Genomic DNA, 19,282 nt, shown 5'->3' with positions numbered 1-19,282 from the left:
TCCTCCGTACGGCCCTCCCCTCGGCCCAACGCGGAGCCGGAGGCGCAGAGCAGCCGGAGAGACCCCCGGGAGCTGGGAGCCCTCCGCCTCCCCCCCCCCCTTTCCTCCCCGCTCCGCTCCATCCCCCAAAAGAAACTTTCCTCCCCTCCTCCTCGGCGCAGCGCTTCGGTGGACGCGGGCGGTTGTTTGTTTGTTCTCGCGGCTTTTTCTTCTTTTTCTTTTTTTTTTTTTTTTTAAGGAATTGGGAGAAAAAAAAAAAAAAAGTTTAACAAAAAGAAAGAAAGAAAGAAAAAAAAAAAAAAAAACAACCACAGCCCCGGGCGGCCGTCGGGCCGGCAGCGCTGTGCGCAGGGCGATGCGCGGGGGGAACTGCGCGGGGCGGAGAGGGCGGGCGCGGGGCTGAGCGCTGCGCGGAGCTGCGGGGCCAGGTGAGCCCCGAAGGGGGGGGAAGCGGGGGGGGACGGTGTCCGTCTGTCTGTCCGCCGATCTCCGTCTGACTGTCCGGCGGTGTCCGTTCGCCTGTCCGGTCTTGTCCGTTCGTCTGCCCGTCGGCTGTCTGCCCCGCGGTGGGCTCTGTCTGTCCGTGTGTCTGCCTGTGCCCGTGTGTCCGCACTGAGCCGTTTGTCCCACCGCAGCGCCGATGTCTCGGCAGAGCCGCCCGGAGCCGCGCCGCACCGATCCGCCGCCAGGTACCGGAGTGTGGGGGGGAAGAGAGGAGGGGGAAATGGTCCGAGGGGGGCAAAGTATGTGCATGGTGCTGGGTGTGGGTACGTGTCTTGGGGGTCTGCAGGGGGGGGGGGGCGTGTGTGCGTGGCTGTGGGTGTGGGTACAAGTCTGGGGGGTCGGGGATCGGCGTGTTTGTGCGTGGGGCTGAGTGTGTGTGAATGGCTGGGGAGTCCGGGGGGGAGTGGGGGTGCTTGGGGGGTGCTGGAGCTGCGTGGCTCAGGGAGGGGCGACTCGCTGGGGGCTTTGGAGGTATGTGAGAGAGGTTGGGGGTAGGGGGAGGTGGTGGGAGTGCTTGGCAGGAAGGGGTGCGTGTGTGCGGGGCAGCGGGGGTTGCGTGCCCGGCGTGCGTAGCTGTGTGCGCGGCTGTCTGTGCGTGCACGAGCGCTGTGTGCGTGGCTGTGTGTGAGCACGGCTATGGGGGGCGGGGGGCGAAGGGAGGGAGGCTTTTTCCAGGAAGGCCGCAGTGCGTGCGTGCACGGCCGCGTGTTGCGGTGCCTGTGTGCGTGTGTGCGCGCCTGGCGCGGTGCGAGCGCAGCTGATGCCGTGAGCCTCTGGGGAGCGCAGCACAAACTTCGCAGCGACTCCTGTAACTTTGCCAAGCGCACGGGACGGGGCCGGCCTGGGCTGGGGCCAGCGGGAGCTGGGGGCCCCTTCCCCACCCGCAGGAGCTCCCTGGGGTCCTGCAGGCAACAGCGGGACAGGATTGGGATGTGAAGGAGCAGATGGATAAATTTGGGGGATCCTCACTTTTCCCATGGGACAAAGCTGGGCCCTCGGGTTGCTGATCCTGCAGAGATCCATGCACTGAAAGTACTGCAATGACAGAAAACTGCCGGGGCAGGACGGGGGAGGGGGCTTGGAGGGGAGCTGGGACAGCCCTACTGAGTGCACAAAAGGGGCCACGTCCACCTCTGTGTGAGCTCCAGAAGTTGCTGTGCTGCTGTGGGCACTGGGAGCTGCTCAGTGTCATGCAGGCACAGGGATGCAGAGCCCAGGCTGCCTGCAGCTGGATCACCACTTGTTGCCTTTGGCCTCCAAGCATGGCTGGGCCCAAGTGCTGGAGAATGCATCCTCTTGTTCTCTCCCCCTGCTTCTCCTGCTGCATGCTGCGCTTCCTGGCTGAGCTCTTGGTGCTGCTCTGTTCTGTGAGACCTGGGTTGATGCATGGTGCAATGCTTCCAGGACTCCCCTGATCCAGGTGGGAGATGGGGAACCGCACCTGGACCTCGTGCCAAAAGTTCTTGCATAGGAGTCAGCCGGCAGCCTGGGTTCAGTGGAGCTCTGTGTGCTTTCAGAGCAAAGCTGCCTTTAGGGCTCTTAGAAATCCACTCAGTGCGTTGGAAAAACAGCCCTGCAGCTTTTCTGTGCTCCCAACCAGTAGCAGAGTGCAGGACTTTGCTCAGCACTGCTGCACAAAGTGGGTGTCCCTGAGATGGGGGCACGTGGTGGTCAGGGCCGCTTGGGTGGGGGTCTGTGTGGGTGCTCTCAGTCACAGCACAGCGCTGGGTGTGCACAGAGCATCTCCAGGACATCCCCACATCCACCTCCCCAGGCAGCAGAGACCACACTTTTCACACCAGCAGGAGCTCTGAATTCTTTGCTCACCCAACAGGAGTGCTCTGAAGGGCAGCTTCCCACTGCACGGCGCGAGCGTCGGCTTCTTGCGCACACGGTTTGCTTTTGGTGAGCAGTGAATGGACGCGGCCGGTCGGCACTCAGTGTTGATGGCTGTGTGACGTTGCAGTGCAGAGGCGTTATCTCCTGGGCGCTTTCCAGGGGCCCTGTCCTGCTGCACAGAGCCTGGGAATTTTTGCTCATCTCCTTTTCCAGCACAGTGCAGATGAAAGCAGATCGTTTGGTAGCACCGAGCCTGCAGGATAAGTGGGAAACAGAGTGGTGTTGCAGAGCTGTGGGCAGAGCTGGAATGACACTGCCATGCTCAGCCTCATTTCTGTGCTCTGAGTTCATTCCCTGCCATGTCTGGTGCCCAAAGCCCCCTCGTGTCCAGGGCTGCCCAGCCCCAAAACAGCCACAGGTGGTTTGCAGAGGAGCCTTGGAGAGAAAAGGCGATTGTCTGTTTATGTGAAGCATGTGGGGTGTAACTGTTTTCTGGAAGAATTAGCCAAAAAGAAAAAAAGAAAAAAAAAAAAGAGAGAGAAACAGTTCTCCATTTGGCAATGAGGACTGGCTTTGTCTTTGCTTCCCACTGCAGGGCACAGTGATAGTGTGAAAAGGGCTTCCTTGGGACAGGTGGGGTCCCAGAGCCCCCAGCAGCCAGGCAGGAGCGGGGCTGCATCCTGCACAGAGAACTGGGGGAGCAAAGCCCTGAGTGAGGGCAATGCAAAGGGCTCTTTGCTCATCTTAGCTTTAAGTGGAACTGCCCACGGAGCTGCGCTCAGTAAGTGCAAAGAAGAAAAAAAGAAACCCCCCAAAGAAATACATCTTTGTTTTCCCTAGTTTAAGCCTCTTTGCACCAGAAGATCCACTTTAGTTTTCTTTTGTAGTTAGTCATCTGCTCATGAAACACATCATTCTGTTCCTTTCCCTTCTCTACACCAGGAGGACGCAGTTTTCTGGCTTTTTTCAGCCGTTCTTCGTTCTGAGCAAAACAAAGCAGTCCCTCCGGGGCTGTGCCGATGGCCACCCGGGCGTCCCCACTGCTCCTCCAGCTCCTAATTGAATTTCCTCGGGAAGCGCCTGTTCGGCTCTGCGAGCTGCGCAGCTCCAACTGTCCTCGGGGCATTTTCTGTACTTTTCCTGATTTTTTTTTTTTTCCCTGCGTTCCGCCCTCTCGTGCCATTCCCCACCCAAACCAGGAGGTTTGGTTGGCAGCACCGGGGTGCTGGGTTGGGGCTGGGGGAGGCTCTGTGCCGTCCTTTCCGTGTGCCTCCACTCCAGTTGTGCTGGTGGAAATGAGCTGGTGCATGCAGCAGATGAGCTAACATGCATTTTTTGCCCCAGATCCCCATCTTCAGGCTTTGCTTTGCCACATGCTTGCAGGCATTGTGCCCGTGGCCATCTCCGTAGCCAGGCTTTGGCAGCCTCCTCCCAGCTCAAACGGTGCGTGGTTGACTTTGGGGTTAGTCGGCCCTCACTTCAGTGCTGTCCTGCTGTCTGTCCTGCAGGGCCGTCTGTCCTGCTCTGTGATGTGGTGCTTTGGGGTCATGCTTTCAGCCCACCCTGTGCTCTTTGGGTCGCTCCCCTGGGTGGAAGAGGCTCCCAGCTCCACATCGTGCGGGATGTGGTGCAGAATGGGACAGAATGGGGTGGGATGGGATGGAACGGGGTGGGATGGGACAGTGCTCACCCAGTTTAGCCACTTTTGGTGCCAGGGCTGCAGGTGCAGTGCGTTCTCCCAAAAGGCCTCCCCACCAGCAATGGGTTCGCTGTCTCCAGGAGTGATGATGCCTCCACCCAATGGCTCATTGTTGGCCGCACCGTACCATGCCCTGATCTTTGCAGAAGGGTTTGTTGCTTGCCTTCACCTAGCTGCAGCTCCTCCAAAGCTGCTTTGGTGTTGGTGCATAGGAGAAATCCCAACCTTGCAAGCATGCAGCCCAGCAGGAAGGGCTGAGTAGGAAGGCTGAGCACCAGGACTGCAAGGTTTGGTCTCCATCACTGTACATTGTTGCTTTGGGCATTGTTGCTTCCCCAGTGAACCACCTGGTGACAGAGCACTGCTTCATGCTGGCTGAGCTGACATGAAACACATCAAGATTGGGGAACGTGTGATGGGCACCGGCTTAAAACTGCACACTGGTAGATGAAAGGTGCTGTATGACCGCAAATTATTACTCTTGTTAATAACGATGTCCACCAGCTCACATTTATCTGCTCTTCAATTAACTTTTTTTTTTTAAGGACTCTTAGCAGGTTAGAAAGGCACAAATTTTCCCTGGCAGAACCTGTGCTGGTTTGACCCCATAAGGTTACACAATTACTGTACTGGCATGGTCCTTAATTAGACTCTCCATAATTTTCCTCAGCATGGCGGTGTGGCTCATTGCTCTGTAATTCCCAGAATCTCCTTGGATCTGACAGGCTTTATGGCTTTATCCAGTTTTCAGGTTTCTTGTCCTTAGCATGCAGCAATGGGAACTGGCATGTTGCAGGGCCTCCTCCCACAGCCTTCCCATCCCATCAGGCTGCAAAGTCCCTTTGGCCAGCAAGGTTGGGCGCTGGCAGCTCCTTGACGTGGTGCTCCTAAATGTCAGCAGATGTTGGTTCAACCCCAGACTGTATCTTTGATCCTTTATTATTCTCCATCATTTTTCTACACTCCTACACCCTATGGGAGCTTGGGATGCTACACGTTGCTCTTTGCTTTCCATAGGCAGAGCCTGGAGCAGTGTAGTTCAGGAGCCAGGTCCTGCTGGGTCACAGCTGTGCCACATCTTCCAGTTTAGACTGAGGGCTTTGAGGCTTGGAGATTGCTTCTGCCCATGCAATGTGCAGCACCTGAGGAGTCCTGACTGCCACCTGGATGTATATTTATTTGATATATTCTTACTGTGTAAAGCACAGTTCCCATTGCTGCTTGCAGTGATGAATGTGCACATTTCTTGCAGTGGTTTTCCCTGAGCTCCCTTGCCGTGGGTCACACCAAGCCGTGCTGCCTGCTGCTTTTCCTCTCTTGTGGAGGTGATGGGTCACCCACACCATCCCCAGCATCACCACTGGGAGGACTCAGCCTTCCGTGAGGGTCTGGGGCGGTCAGTGCGTCCTTTGCAGGAGCATTGGGTCAGTGAGGACCTCTGGATGCTGGGGTTTGTAGGGACATCCAGTGCAGGGTCTGTGCCCCAAACCTGGAGTGGGATTTGGTGGCTGGAGGAGCTCTGTGGAGTTGTGGTTTCAGCCCCTGCCCTGCAACAGAATGCATGCAGCTCCGGCCTAGCCAAAATTCCTCTCTCCCTACCCACCCAATGGCTATAAATAACAAATAATAACAACTCCCAAGCTGGCGAGCCATTTGGGGTTTTGTGGGTTTTTTTGCTTTGTTTTGCTTTTTGCATTTAGGAAGTAACTTTTCATAGAAACCAATACTTCTTGTTTGGTTTGGTGTTTTTTTTTGACCAGATTCCTCATTGTCCCAGCAGCAAAGTGTTTTCATAGAGCATGGCCCAGGTGAGCAGGGAGGAAATACTTGCCAGGACTGAGCTGGGACCAGAGCTGGGCTGGTAGCAGCTGGGACTTGCTTGGAAGCAAGGCAGCTCCTGGGTATTGCTCGTCCCTTCCCTCACATCCTCCTCTTCCTTTCTCTGAATATCATTGAAATGCTTTAGTGCATTAATTTCAGACTGAATGTAAATAAGCCGTTTGGATTCCTCCCAGTTGAGCAAACTTTCAGACCAGAATTCTGCTTTCCTCTCCTCCAGCCTGGCTCATGGGATTGGAAGGATTTGCTTCAATGCTGTCTTTCCTGCACTTGAAACCACTTAATCAAGCTCTACAATATCCCTTGAATAGGTCAGACAGGCACCTGATTGGGCCAGGCAGCCTATATGGGAAAACCAAGTGAGATTACACACTCGTTTTATCTGCATAAAAAAGATTAGAAAGCTCCCAAACTAAATACCGCCGCAAGGTAACGTGTTGGTGGTGGTGAACGCCTCGCTCGACTGCCTCTGCTTCTGTCTCCATCCAATGCACTCCTTCCCTGACCGACCGCTCCTGGGAGAATAAAGGAGGGGAAGGAGACGTGGGACTCCTGACTCATGTCAATGGAGATGTGACCCATAGCCCTGGACGTGGGTCCAGATGTGTGGATCCAGATGTGGATCCAGATGTGTTGAGCTTCTCTCCTGCCCCCATATTCCTCCCTCTGTGGCCAAAGCACCTCTGGGGTGGAGGAGAACCAGCTCATCCTTCACATCCAGTTCCAGCTGAGGAGTCCAAAGCAGGAGCCATGGGAAAACCTGGGAGGATTTGACCCCAAAGCATGCCTCCAGTATTGCATCTTCCCACATCCTCCGCGCCTTCCAGCTGGGGGCCACATGGAGGGGACAATGTGTGGGTCCCTGCAGTCAGCCAGAGCCCCACTGGGTGCAGCAAGGCCGTGCTGATGGCAGCAGTGCTCCTGTTTGTGCTGCTGACACACCACTATTTCCTCTTGTTTGTGCAGGGCTTTGTGGACGGGTCAGCTCAGTCCTGAAGGCAACAGGGAGCGCAGCGTGCCTCCTGCCCTAAGCATGCAGGCTTCTGCCCCTCGTCAGCACAAAGCTGGTGGTGCAGTGCAGGGCCCCTCCTGCTGCTCCTTTCCCCGTGATCCCAGCTCCGTTGGCACGTTTTGCAGCAGTGTTGCAAGACACGCAGTGAAAGGCCATGAGACCGTCCAGCTTTCTTGCTTCTCTCAGCTCTTTCCCCTTCTCCCTCCATTCTTCTCAATCCCTGCACTGTTTGGAGCTCCGTGCTTTCCTGGGGCTGTTACAGAGGGCGAGTTTTGACTTTGCAAAAGGGGAGAAGAGTCAGGAAAGTTGGGAGCGTGCAGCCAGGAGGCAAAGATGAGGAACTCCACATCTCTCTGTTTTCCTAATCTCTTGCACCTTACAGCAGGGCTGTGATTCACCAAAGCCTGACTTACTGTTCTTCAAACACTTCATTGTCTCCGTCCTCAGGAAGCATCACCCTGTACCACGTTGCCTTTTGTTTCTCCCTCATGTTTGGCACAGGGCTGTGCAGATGCCGTGGTAACGCCGGGGCACCCTCATGGAGCAGAGGGCTGTGTGCAGGGCAGGACAGGAGCAGCTTACCCAGATCTCTCCCACCTATTTCTGTCTCTCTCCTAGCCAGCTTGTCCCAGTGGGCGTTGATTTAATTGCCATCTTCCTCCCTCCACCGCTGTGGCTGTGTGTGAGAGCTCATGTTGCACAGGGTAACAATTACGGCTGCAGCAGAAAGCTTCTCCAAAGTGATGCTCAGTGCCCTGAGCCCCTTCCCATGCCCTCCAGCCGCAGCTCCGATTGCTCAGCTCTGGCTCACAGCTCCATGTGGGGCTGCCCATCCATCGAGGTGTCAGCGTTTGCTTCCCACAGGCGTTGGCCAAATCCCATGGCTGTGAGTCAGGCTGGCCCAGGTCTGGACATGACAGAGGACGTGGCTGCAGCCCCGCGGGGCGTTACTCACCTTTGCACCACGCCTGTGCACAAACACCCAGCGGCGTGGGACAGCCTGCTCTCTTCACTCTTTTTCACCCTGGACTCTCACAGGAACATGAGAACCAGTTTTCCGTGCTCCTTTCTGGGGTGTGCTTGCTCCCGTTCCGTTTGGGTTTTGGAGCCAAACTGCAGAACTCAGCTGGAGCTGCTGCATTTCCCCTTGGGTGAGCACCAGAATCACCACCTCCAGGACTGGATGCAGAGAGCTTGGTGCCAGGCTCTGCAGGCGCTGCTCTGCAGGTTTTCTCAGCAGAAGTGGTGGGTCCTCCACCAGGAGCCCTTCAGAGCAGGGGGCAAATCTGCGCTCTGTAAGGTGGCACCTAAAACAAAGACCACAGGCGGGTTGTTTCTTCCCATCCCACCTGTACCAGTTGATTCCATGAAGGAATCCAGGGTGCAAGGTACAAACCAATCTCAGCCACGCTGGGGAGGGCTCAGCCTCCAGGGCACAACAGTCTTATGGGGAAACAGAGGCAAGGGATGAATGCATGGGGCTGAGGCAGCATCACTGCCAGCTGCATGCAGCCCCTCCTGCTCACCCCAGGCTGGGGGTGTGCCCCCACCTCCCTTGTAGGGCCTCTTGCTGTAGTCCCTGTAATTACACAGGTGAGGTCTGCCCAGCTCCAGCTTGTAGGACCTCTTGTTACACTGAGCGTAATGCAGTGGCCGAGGGCTCACTCTGCCCCCCTCACCCCCCCGGCCCTGCCTGCCTGCATGTAGGATCTCTTGTTATAGCCAGGGAAATTACAGCTGTTTGGTCTCCCTCCCTTTTCCCAAGCTATAATTTAGGGTTATATAAAGTGCAGTCCAGCCCCTGTTGTGCAAGCGGCTGCTATTCCTGTGCCGGGGAGGAGGAGGGGGCTCTGCAGCCCCCAGTCACCCACTGGGGAGTGGTCCCCACTCCTGGCTGGGACACTGCAGGGAGATGCATGGCACTGGGGTTTGTCCCCACAAGGCAGGTGGGGAATTTGCTCATTTGGGATTTGGCTTGCCACAATCAAGGCAGTTCCACAGTGGCTGCTCCTGTGCCAGGGCAGTGGGATATGATGGGGGGGTGCTGGCAGAGCTCTTTCATGAGAACGTGGGGAAAAGCTTGGCTGGAGGTGCTGGGTGTTACTTTTTGGAGAGGGAATCTGAGACCTCAGGAGGGGTTTTAGGAGGGTGCTCACAGACCTCTGGCATTGCAGGAAGGGAAGCAGTGCCATGCAACCCTAAATCCATTGCAGCTATCCAGCTATACCCCCAGCTGTGCACTCTGGGTCAAAAAATAACAGCAGCCAGTGGACACGGCCTGCACCCTGAAGCAGAACCCCAAAGCAGAAACCCAAATCCAGGGCTGTGATTGCCCGGGGGCTGCGTTGGTGGCTGTGACCCCGTTCCCAAGGCACTCACCCCAACTTCTTTCTCTTGCAGAGGTGGGTGAGAGCTCACACCCTTCATCTGCAGCCCCCAGGATTGAGAAGCCCTCGGATGATGCTGAGTCCTGCACAGCGCTGCCCAACGGCACCACAGCAGCCAGGACTGAGCTCGTGGGCACTCCCGAAGCTGTGACATGTGAGTGCTCCTCGGCATGGCTGCTGCCAATTAATAAGCAATAGTGCTCATTAACGAGGCAGCTGGTGGTGGGAAACCATCATCTCCCTGCTCTGTCGGTGTGCCCTTGCTCTGTGCCCCTTTATGGGGTGGGTGGTTCTGCTCCCAGGCCACCCCTTAGCACACAGCCACCCCCGTTGGTTGGATGCGGGTGGGTTGGAGCAGGGTGGGGATGAGGTTGTGAACAGTGAAATGCAGGCACTGCTGCCCGGAGCAAGGAGAACACACGTTTCCCCAGCCCCAGCACGAGCCCTGCAAGCATCTGGGAGCTGGGCCGGCTGCCCACAGACATTCTGCATCTCTGAGTCACACCACAGCCACTGCACCCCGCACGCCGCGGCCCCACGCAGCCCCTTCCCCACCCTGTAGGGCCAAGGGGAGCACAGCCAGGCTGGTGGGGGGGCAGGGTGTGGGGTAGCTCCCTCCTTCCCCTCTGGTCCCTCAGTATTACCACCAGCAGCCCTGTTTGCAGCCCACTACTGCTGCTTTCAGTGCAGGGTCACAGCGCAGCCCGGTCCTGCTGGTGACCCCACCTTGGCAAGGAGCACTGTGGGTCTGGCACCCATCCGGGGATGCCGGTACCAGGGAGCCTGGGCTGCTCCATGAAGCATCGCCCCGGTGTGAGACACAGTGTGCCCATCCCAGAGCTTTGGGTTGGATGCAGTCGGTGCAATGGGTTGCTCCTCCCTGCGCTGCCATCGCCCCGCAGAGCATCACACACCATCTGGGGCTGCAGGTTGAAGGGCTGTCTCTCCAAAGAGCTCCTGAAAGCAATCCTGAAAGATGGAATCTATTTTTCTTAACAAAACGGGGGGATTGCTGGCTGGTCCTCCCTGCTGCTCGCTGGAGCATGATTTTGATTTACAAACAGTTTAATCTGAGGAATGCAGTGAAATGGAGAATGCCAAACCCAGCACACTGCGGGCTGCTGTAAGTTGTGCTGCTTCAGAACAAAACAGAGGGCAAAGCTGGGGGTGCAGGGAGAGCAGTGGGCAGAGGCAGCCATGCTGGGCTCTGTTGCTCATTCCCCCATAGCTCCAACCAGCCCCAGTGCCACTGTCCCCATGGGCTCCATGCGTAGTGGTGGAAGCTCAGTGTGTGCTCCTGTTCCCTTGGGATACCAAACCCTGGGACTTCAGGGAGTGGTGGGGACAAAGTGTCCCATTTTATCCATGATCCATTTCCCCTTTACCTTTTCTGCCCTTCTCTCACCCCTCTTGCTTTCAGCCCAGCGCTTTCAGCTCAGCACTGGTTGTTGTAAGCTCGTCTCACCCGAATGCCCGTGCAGACTTCTGCAGCTCCCATTTTGGAAGCACCACAGGCACAAACTTGTGGGTTTCGTGCCTCTGTCTATTTTTGCTGGTGCAAGACAGGCAGTCATTGCCACGTGGGGGGGGCTGAGCCGTGCCCCCTCCTCCCATGGGTCCCCCCGCAGCCACGCTGTGCAGAAAGCAGCTACTGTTCCCGGCGGCCGGAGGTGCCTTTGCCCTCGAGCCTCCAGGCTGAATCATCCCTTGTTTACTGGCGCGGGAGAGGGAAATCAAAGCTTGGCTAAAGCTCCGCCAGTCCAGGCCGGGTCTGTGGCTTCGATTGGCATTGCTGCAGCGGGGGTCAGACACTGCAGCCCCCTCCCTCAAGCTGTGTTTCCAGCCCTCTCCTGGCCACGCAGCCTTCACCACACATGGGGACACGGCACCGGGCAGGAGCACACAGCTGGAGGCTGATAGAGCAGATCTGCATTCCCTCCTCCGGCCGAGGAGTTCAGCCAGAGGCTGGGGAGCCCTTTTCATTACACAGCCGGGGTGATGAGCAGCACTCCAGCTTCGCCTTATCTGGCTCAGCAGAGGAGGATGGCCGTGCAGCTCTTGGGCTGCTCTGCGGGATGGCAGCCGTGCCATTGGGTTTCTTTTGGGGGCAGCAGAGGTGGAGGTTTCTCTCAATGCCCTCCGTGCCCCCACTCACCTCCACCCCTCCTGCCTGCCTGCCTGCCCAGCTGGCAGTGCTGGGCCCCCTACCCAGGTCCTCTGCTGAGGTTTGGCAGTCACACCACATCCTACACGCCAAGACGTTGTTTCTTGCTCTTTTCTCATCCCTCCCTCTCATTTCTATGACTGCCTCCTTCCCTCCAGCTGTCTCTTGCTTCTCATTCCTCAGCCATTCCCATTCTCCTGGACAGTGCTTTTGTCAGCATCGTTGCATCCCTCCTGCAATACCATGCCAGGTTCCCACATGCAGATCCCATGGCAGGGAACAGAGGCTGGGACCTCATTTGTCCCTCAGCACAGCACTGCAGGGACCAGCAGTGACCCCCTGCTCTCTCCCCAGGCCAGCCCCAGATGCGAGCAGCCACGCAGGCCGCCAGCCCCTGCACCCACCTGCTGCAGAACGGGGATGGACAAGGGCCGGATCCAGGTGGGAACACGGGGAACGGGGTCTTCCGCCCTCTGCCCTGCTCCCAGAAGCCGCACCGTAAGCTGCAGTCCCACCACTCCATCAACAGCCAGAGCAGCAAGAAGAGCAAGGGCAGCTCCAAGTCAGCCTCATCCCACATCCCTATTGAGGCGCAGGAAGGTACCGGCTCTCCCCAAGGGGAATTTTCCTTGCTGTGCCCCCGTATCCCATGGCGTATCTCATGTAGCATCCTCCCAGCTCACCAGGACCCTGAATTTGGGTGTTGCTCCCCTCACCTCCTGCATCTGCACCACTCACCCTTCCCCAGGGCAGGTACTGATTGGGGGTCATTTCTCCTCCTCCAAAATTGGTTTCTTTTGGGGTCTGGGCATGTCTCAGGCATTGAGGGAGCAGTGTCTGGCTCCCAGCTCCATCCCACCCCCTCCCTTAGTTCCCAGTTTTCATCCTTTGGGGGCTGAGCATCCATTCACCAGCCCAGCACTGGTACCACTCCTCCCTGCCCACTCTCTCTGGCTGTTCCCCTGCAGACTGCTGTGTCCACTGCATCCTATCCTGCCTCTTCTGTGAGTTCCTGACCCTCTGCAACATCGTGCTGGACTGTGCCACCTGCGGCTCCTGCACCTCCGAGGACTCCTGCATCTGCTGCTGCTGCTGCAACTCGGGCGAGTGCGCGGACTGCGACCTGCCCTGCGACATGGACTGCGGCATCATCGACGCCTGCTGCGAGTCAGCCGACTGCCTGGAGATCTGCATGGAGTGCTGCGGGCTCTGCTTCTCCTCCTGAGGGCCGGATCTGAGGAGAGGGGACCGTTCCCATCCCTCCTGCAGGTCCCCCAGCAGGCAGTGTGGAAACCCGGGCGTGAAATGCCAAAGATGGAACCCAGTGAGGAAGGAGGGTGCTACCCCCCCTGCTGCAAACCTCATCCTCAGAGCTGGTGAGCCCGCTGGATCCTGCCTAGGGAAGGGTGAATCAGCAGGGCTGGGGACGGCCATAGAACTCTACCTCTTCCCCACGCCCAGGGTGCACGGGAGCATCCTGCCACCTGAGCCGAGCGCAGGAGCTCCCACCCCACGCCATCCCAGGACACTGCTCCAGGTGCTGTGCCATGCTTTGGGGTGGCCCAGGGCATCCTCACTTCTTGGATCCTCCGAGGCTGGGTGCAGCAGAGCCTTCCACCCCACAGAGATGCCCTCTGGCAGGCAGGCTGTGTGGGTGGGCGCAGCCCCCAGCCCTCCTCGGTGCTGACATTGGCAGCCAAGTGCAATAACCAGCCTGCAGGGGGTTTCCCCCACAGCCAAGTGCCTTCATCCCCACCCACTCTCTTCCTGCAGGACTGGAGCAGCCGTGCAAGCTGTGACCAACCCCAAGTGCATCCCTCATTGAGCAGCTTGGTGCAAAATGACCCCCAGCAGCTGCTGGCCCTCGTCCCATCACCGCAGGGACAAGGCTTGTGGCTGGGGGAGGGCAGAGAACACCCTGCTGGAGGGCTGGGGAGAAGGGGAGGGAGAAGTGTCATGGTATTATTATTATTATTATTATTTTGTCTTTGGTCCCTTTTGTTACTGTAAATAAAGGTCTTTCTTCATTTCTGAATGGGGGCTGCTGCATCACCTCATGTGCCCGAGGAATGGCAGCTCACAGCCACACTGCATTGCCCATCTCCACATCCTGCTGCAGCTCAGGGGCACTGGGACCTGCAGGGGCTGTGGGGCTTTATCTCGGCACTGCGGCCATGAGGTGGCTCAGCAGCAGACCTGGAGCTTTCCTGTCCTCTGCCCCTCGCTTCACCTCTGTCACAGGGGCATAATGTCCCTAAAAGGAGACAGGCAGCCGAGTTTGGTGGCTTGGGTTCTCCTGTGCCAGCTCTCAGCCCAACTGAGCGACTGCCAAACATGGCATGCTGTGCCATGCTATGCCAGTAAGAGACCATGACCCCCCAAGAGATTGGCTTAAGGTCCCAACCACCCCAGTGAGGCTGCAGGCTGGGCTGAAGTTGAGCAAGGAGGGAAAAACACTTAAAAACCAAGGCCAAATGGGTCAGTTGGTCACAGCGACAAGGGCTGGTTCGGGATCTGGGCTGCCTGCCCTCCAGGGCCGCCGTTCAGCCCTTCAACCTATTTTTAGTGGTGAGCGGAAGGCAGTCACAGCCCGGTGCTGGGCAAGTGCACAGCAGGGAGGAGGAGATGCGAGCAGCCTTCCTCTGTCCTAAGCATGACGGGCGGCAGATTGGGGTTTTAACCCATCCTCAAATGCAGCTGAGCCCCAGGGCGAGGAGTGGGGGCTGTGTTTTGGTGTCTGCTCCTGGACAGGCAGCGGCGGGGCCCCAGCACAGAGCGGGTGGGAGCATTTCCACGGTTCTGGCTGCAGCTCGGCTCCAAGCCGCTCACATCCTTGGCAAGGAGGGATTGAGGCGCCGGCCTTCCCCAGCCCGGCCTCACTCGTGGTGCTAATTAGGGAGGTTGGAGCTGGCGGGCTGCTCTCCCTGTGGTAACGAGCGCTGCTGGAGATGCTTAATGGGGAACAGATTCCCCTGGTTCAGGAGCGCCCTGGGGTTGGTCGGGCTGTGCTTGTGTCCCAGTGTGGGAAGGACGGCACGCACCCAGGGAGAAAAGAATGCAAATAAAATAGCATTATGCCCAGTGCAGCTTCCCATAAACACAGCTCTGCCTTGCAAAGCAGTGCTCCGTCCTCAAAGAGGGCCAACCTCCTCCACCAGTTCCATGGGCCAGGTATTGGCACAGCAAGGCCAGGGTTTTTTAAGTCCCTTTCTCAAGCCTGGATGGCATTTGCTACCTGCGGTGTGCTGCAGTGTGGGAATGGTGGTGCAGAGCAGCACGAGTGCCTGGAAAGGGCTGGAAGAGCCAAGTACACGCCTGCCTCTGGCTGCAAGCTGCTGCTGGCCATGCACCTTGCAAAGCACTGGGGAAGGCAGGGGTTAACCCTCTGGCTTGGGAATTAATTAACAGCAGATGTGCACCATTTTTTAACTAATTACTCTCCTGCTAGCACTTGGTTTTCACTCCTGGTGCGGAAGCCTCAGAGCTGGGAGCTGTTGCAATGTGCCCATGCAGATGCCAGCCCTGAGGCTTGCTGCACCAATGCCCGGGCTCACCCGTGTCCCCCCCCCCCAGCCCAGCTGGGAGGGAATTGAGTTAAATGGGCTAAAGTTCATGAAATGATCCATTACTCTGTTCCTGCCGTTTTTAAAGCTCCGTGACCAGGTGATGTGGCTCTGCCTGCCAGGATGGGGGTATAGTGGGCACACAGCCCTACCATGGGCAGGGAGAGCTGCGTCACTCATTGCCTTCAGGGCTTTCTCTTGCATCACAGAATCACAGAATCACAGAATCACAGAATGACCTGGGTTGGAGGGGACCTCAAGGATCATGTAGTTCCAACCCCCCTGCCTAGCAGGGCCACCAAACATACACCTTTACTAGATCAGGTTGCCCAGAGCCTCGTCCAACCTGGTCTTGAACACCTCCAAGGACGGGGCATCCACAACATCCCTGGGCAGCCTGTTCCAGGACCTAACCACCCTCCTAGTAAAAAACTTCCCCCTAACATCCAACCTAAATCTTCCCTCTTTTAACTTAAAACCATTTCCCCGTGTCCTGCTATTATCAGCCCTTATGAAGAGTTTACTCCCCTCCTGGGAGTAAGTTCCCTTCAGATATTGAAAGGCTGCAATGAGGTCGCCCCGCAACCTTCTCTTCTCCAGGCTGAACAAACCCAACTCCCTCAGCCTGTCCTCATAGGGGAGGTGCTCCAGCCCCCTGATCATCTTCGTGGCCCTCCTCTGGACCCTTTCCAAAATCTCCATGTCTTTTTTGTACTGAGGGCTCCACACCTGAACACAGTACTCCAGATGGGGCCTCACAAGAGCAGAGTAGAGAGGGACAATCACCTCCCTATCCCTGCTGACCACCCCTCTCCTGATGGAGCCCAGGATCCCATTTGCTTTCCGGGCTGCCAGAGCGCACTGCTGGCTCATGTTAAGTTTCTCATCTATCAGGACCCCTAGGTCTTTCTCTGCCGAGCTGCTCTCAAGGACAACTCCCCCCAGCCTGTACAGGTGCCTGGGGTTCTTCCGGCCCAAGTGCAAAACCTTGCACTTTGCCTTATTGAACCTCATTAGGTTCACCCGAGCCCAGCTTTCCAGCCTGTCAAGGTCCCTCTGAATGGCCTCCATTCCCTCCACCGTATCGACTGCACCACTCAGGTTGGTGTCATCAGCAAACTTGCTGAGGGTGCACTCCATTCCCTCATCGATGTCATTAATAAAGATGTTAAAGAGCACCGGTCCCAAGACAGACCCTTGAGGGACACCGCTCGTTACCGGCCTCCACCTGGACATAGAGCCATTGACCACCACCCTCTGTCTGCGGCCTTTCAACCAATTGCTTATCCATCTAGTTGTCCACCCGTCAAATCCACTTCCCTCCAGTTTGGAGATGAGGATGTGATGGGGGACCATGTCAAAGGCCTTGCTCAGGTCCAGGTAAATGACATCAGTTGCCTTCCCTTCGTCCACCAATGCCGTCACTCCATCATAGAAGGCCACAAGATTAGTTAAGCATGACCTTCCCCTGGTGAAGCCATGCTGGCTATCTAGGATCACGTGCTCGTTCTTTATGTGATCAAGCATATTGTCCAGGAGGATCTGTTCCATAATCTTCCCAGGCACGGAGGTGAGACTCACCGGCCTGTAGTTACCCGGGTCCTCCCTGCTCCCCTTCTTGTAAATGGGAGTGACGTGACCCTTCCTCCAATCGTCCGGGACCTCACCTGACAGCCACGACTTCTCAAATATGATGGAGAGCGGCTCAGCAACCACCTCAGCCAGCTCCTTCAGGACCCTGGGATGCACGCCATCTGGCCCCATAGACTTATACTCATTCAGTCTAAGGAGGCACTCTCGGACTTGCTCAACCCTTACAGTGGGGAGGGATTTACCTCCTTGGTCCCCACATAGAGGTATGGGGGTGCAAGACTTAGGGACATGAAAAAGACTAGAATCCTGGCCACCAGTGAAGACCGAGGTGAAGAACTCATTCAGCACCTCAGCTTTCTCTTCATCTGTTGAAGCCATTTCTCCTTTTAAATTTACCAAAGTAGGTACGCCCGTTTTGGCCTGTCTCTTCTGGCCAATGTACCTGTAGAAGGTTTTCTTATTGTTTTTCACGTCCCTGGCCAAGTTCAGTTCTGCCTGCGCCTTGGCTTTCCTGATCCCACGTCTGCAAGTCCGGACGGCATCCCTGTATTCTTCCCAGGTGACACAGCCTTGTTTCCAGAGCTTGTACACCCCTTTCTTCACCCTCAGTTCTCTTAGCAGGTCCTTGCTGAGCCATGCCGGTTTTCTACCTCTCCTGCCCACTTTCTTAATCAGGGGAATGGAGACCTCTTGTGCTGCCAGGAGGGCATCCTTGAAGAGCAGCCAGCTCTCCTCAACGTCCTTATCTTTGAGGGCAGCGCGCCAGGGGATCTTGGCCAGCATTCCATTGAGTAGCTTGAAGTCTGCTCTTCTAAAGTTCAGCGTCCTGGTCCTGCTCTTTACCAGGCCCACATCGCTTGAGATCACAAACTCAACCAGGGCATGATCGCTGGAGCCTAGGCATCCTCCAACCTTGACGCCTTTGATGATCTCCTCAGCGTTGGTGAGCAGCAGGTCCAGCAACGCTTGACCTCTGGTCGGTCTGTCCAATACCTGAACCAGAAAGCTATCATCAATGGATTCCAAGAGCCTTCTGGAGCTCTTGCAGCTCGCCGTGTGGTTTTTCCAACAAATGTCCGGATGGTTGAAGTCCCCCACCAGGACAAGAGCCCGTGAGGCAGACGCCTCACGCATCTGGAGCAAGAAAGCCTCATCAGCAGCCTCCCCTTGGTCAGGTGGCCTGTAGTATACCCCTAATACCAGCTGACCTTTATTAGTCCCATCTCTAATCCTAACCCACAGGCTCTCAACCTGTTCTTGACTGTTTCTCATGGGGAGCTCCTCACAGTTTATCCAATCTCTGACATAGAGAGCAACTCCCCCACCCTTCCTACCTCTCCTATCTCTCCTAAAGAGTCTATAGCCGTCGATGGCAGTATCCCAATTGTGGGAGTCATCCCACCATGTTTCTGTGATAGCAACAATGTCATAACTTTCAGAATGCATCACAGTTTCCAGTTCCTCCTTCTTGTTACTCAGGCTTCGTGCATCACTCTGCTGGCGATTTGTTACAGGTGAGACATTGGATGTATTAATAATAGAAGCTGATCCTCTAATTGCTGCCACCCTGCGTGTTCCTGGGGCTGCCCACCGAGGTGCACAACGCTTGGCAAGGCAGCAGCATGCAGCAGGGCCCTGACATGCCATGCAAGCAGCTGAGCCCCTCCTGCCCCACGGCTGGGGGGTGCTGGGCAGCTCAGCACTGATTGCTTTCAGCAGCCGTGGCTATTTCTGTCCACAATGGCAATCAATAAAGCAAGCAAGAAGATTTTTTTATTTTCCACTCCAAATACTTTCTTCATCCCATTTCCTCCCTGCTCACAGGGTGTGCTCCAGCCAGGGGGCCCACGGAGTCGGCTCCTTCCTCCTCCCCACTGCTCCCGCTCCCCATCCCAGCCCTGTGAGATCCCCATTTGATGCACTGTCAGGGCAGGTTTGGCCGGCATTGAGAGAACGGCATCCCACATGTGCGTGCGTGCGTGCACACACTGACACACATACGCATGAAAACACTTCCAGAGCCAAAAGCCAAAAAAAAAAATATAATATTAGAGCTCGGTCTCTGCAAGCTGTGCAGCTCATGTAATCCCAGTTCTGCCGTGTGAGGGGGGACAGACCGAGGGGAGATGACTGCAGTCTATTAAACTTCCTTTGAGAACCTGCCAGCCTGACAGCAGCTGGAAGGAATTAGCTGCTCAGGTCCACCAGCTCGGCTCCTCGCTTTCACCCTTCCCCAAAACACAGCCTGGGGCCGCAGCCCCGGCAGCACTGCGTTTTCCCGGTTCTCTGAGAGCCCCGAAGCTGGGCAGGAGCCGGGCGGGGCCGACGTGTCTTTGATCCCCGTTCTGCGATAAACGTGAGCGACCGATGAGAGGAAAGCTGCTGGCTGCCGACGTCCTGCACGCGTGCAAAGCGCTGGCAAGCGTTCATAGGGCAGCCAAAGCCCACGTCTGCTGCCGCTGCCTGGCGGCGTCGTGCTGTGCGCTGTGCTGGGGACGCGGTGCTGCGCCCTCACATCATCGCACAGGGTGCTGCCGGCCCCGCTGTGGGATCAGGGCTGTGATTACCCAGAGCCGTGCGCTGTCTCCGGGGATGGGGTGCAGAAGCCGTCTGATCGCTGGAGCAGCGCAGTGTTGGCCAAAGCTGTCGGGTTTTGCTGCCAAGCGGCAATTTGCCTGAAAG

The 19,282-nt window shown here is 56.9% G+C and overlaps 1 protein-coding gene across 1 annotated transcript; it reads left to right on the top strand.

Moving 5' to 3' along the window:
* The first annotated feature begins 305 nt into the window (after nt 1-305).
* On the top strand, nt 306-14,857 carry MDFI (MyoD family inhibitor). Its single transcript, XM_090124585.1, has 5 exons — nt 306-428; nt 636-689; nt 9,294-9,434; nt 11,799-12,044; nt 12,413-14,857. The coding sequence occupies exons 2-5, from the start codon at nt 641-643 to the stop codon at nt 12,667-12,669; spliced, it is 693 nt and encodes a 230-aa protein (XP_089980711.1). The 5' UTR covers nt 306-428; nt 636-640; the 3' UTR covers nt 12,670-14,857.
* The last annotated feature ends 4,425 nt before the right edge of the window (nt 14,858-19,282 follow it).

This window comes from Phasianus colchicus, chromosome 25 (genome assembly GCF_987193195.1).
Source record: "Phasianus colchicus chromosome 25, bPhaCol1.hap1.1, whole genome shotgun sequence".
Taxonomy (NCBI): Eukaryota; Metazoa; Chordata; class Aves; order Galliformes; family Phasianidae; genus Phasianus; species Phasianus colchicus.
This window is presented reverse-complemented; position numbering and strand designations above follow the sequence as displayed.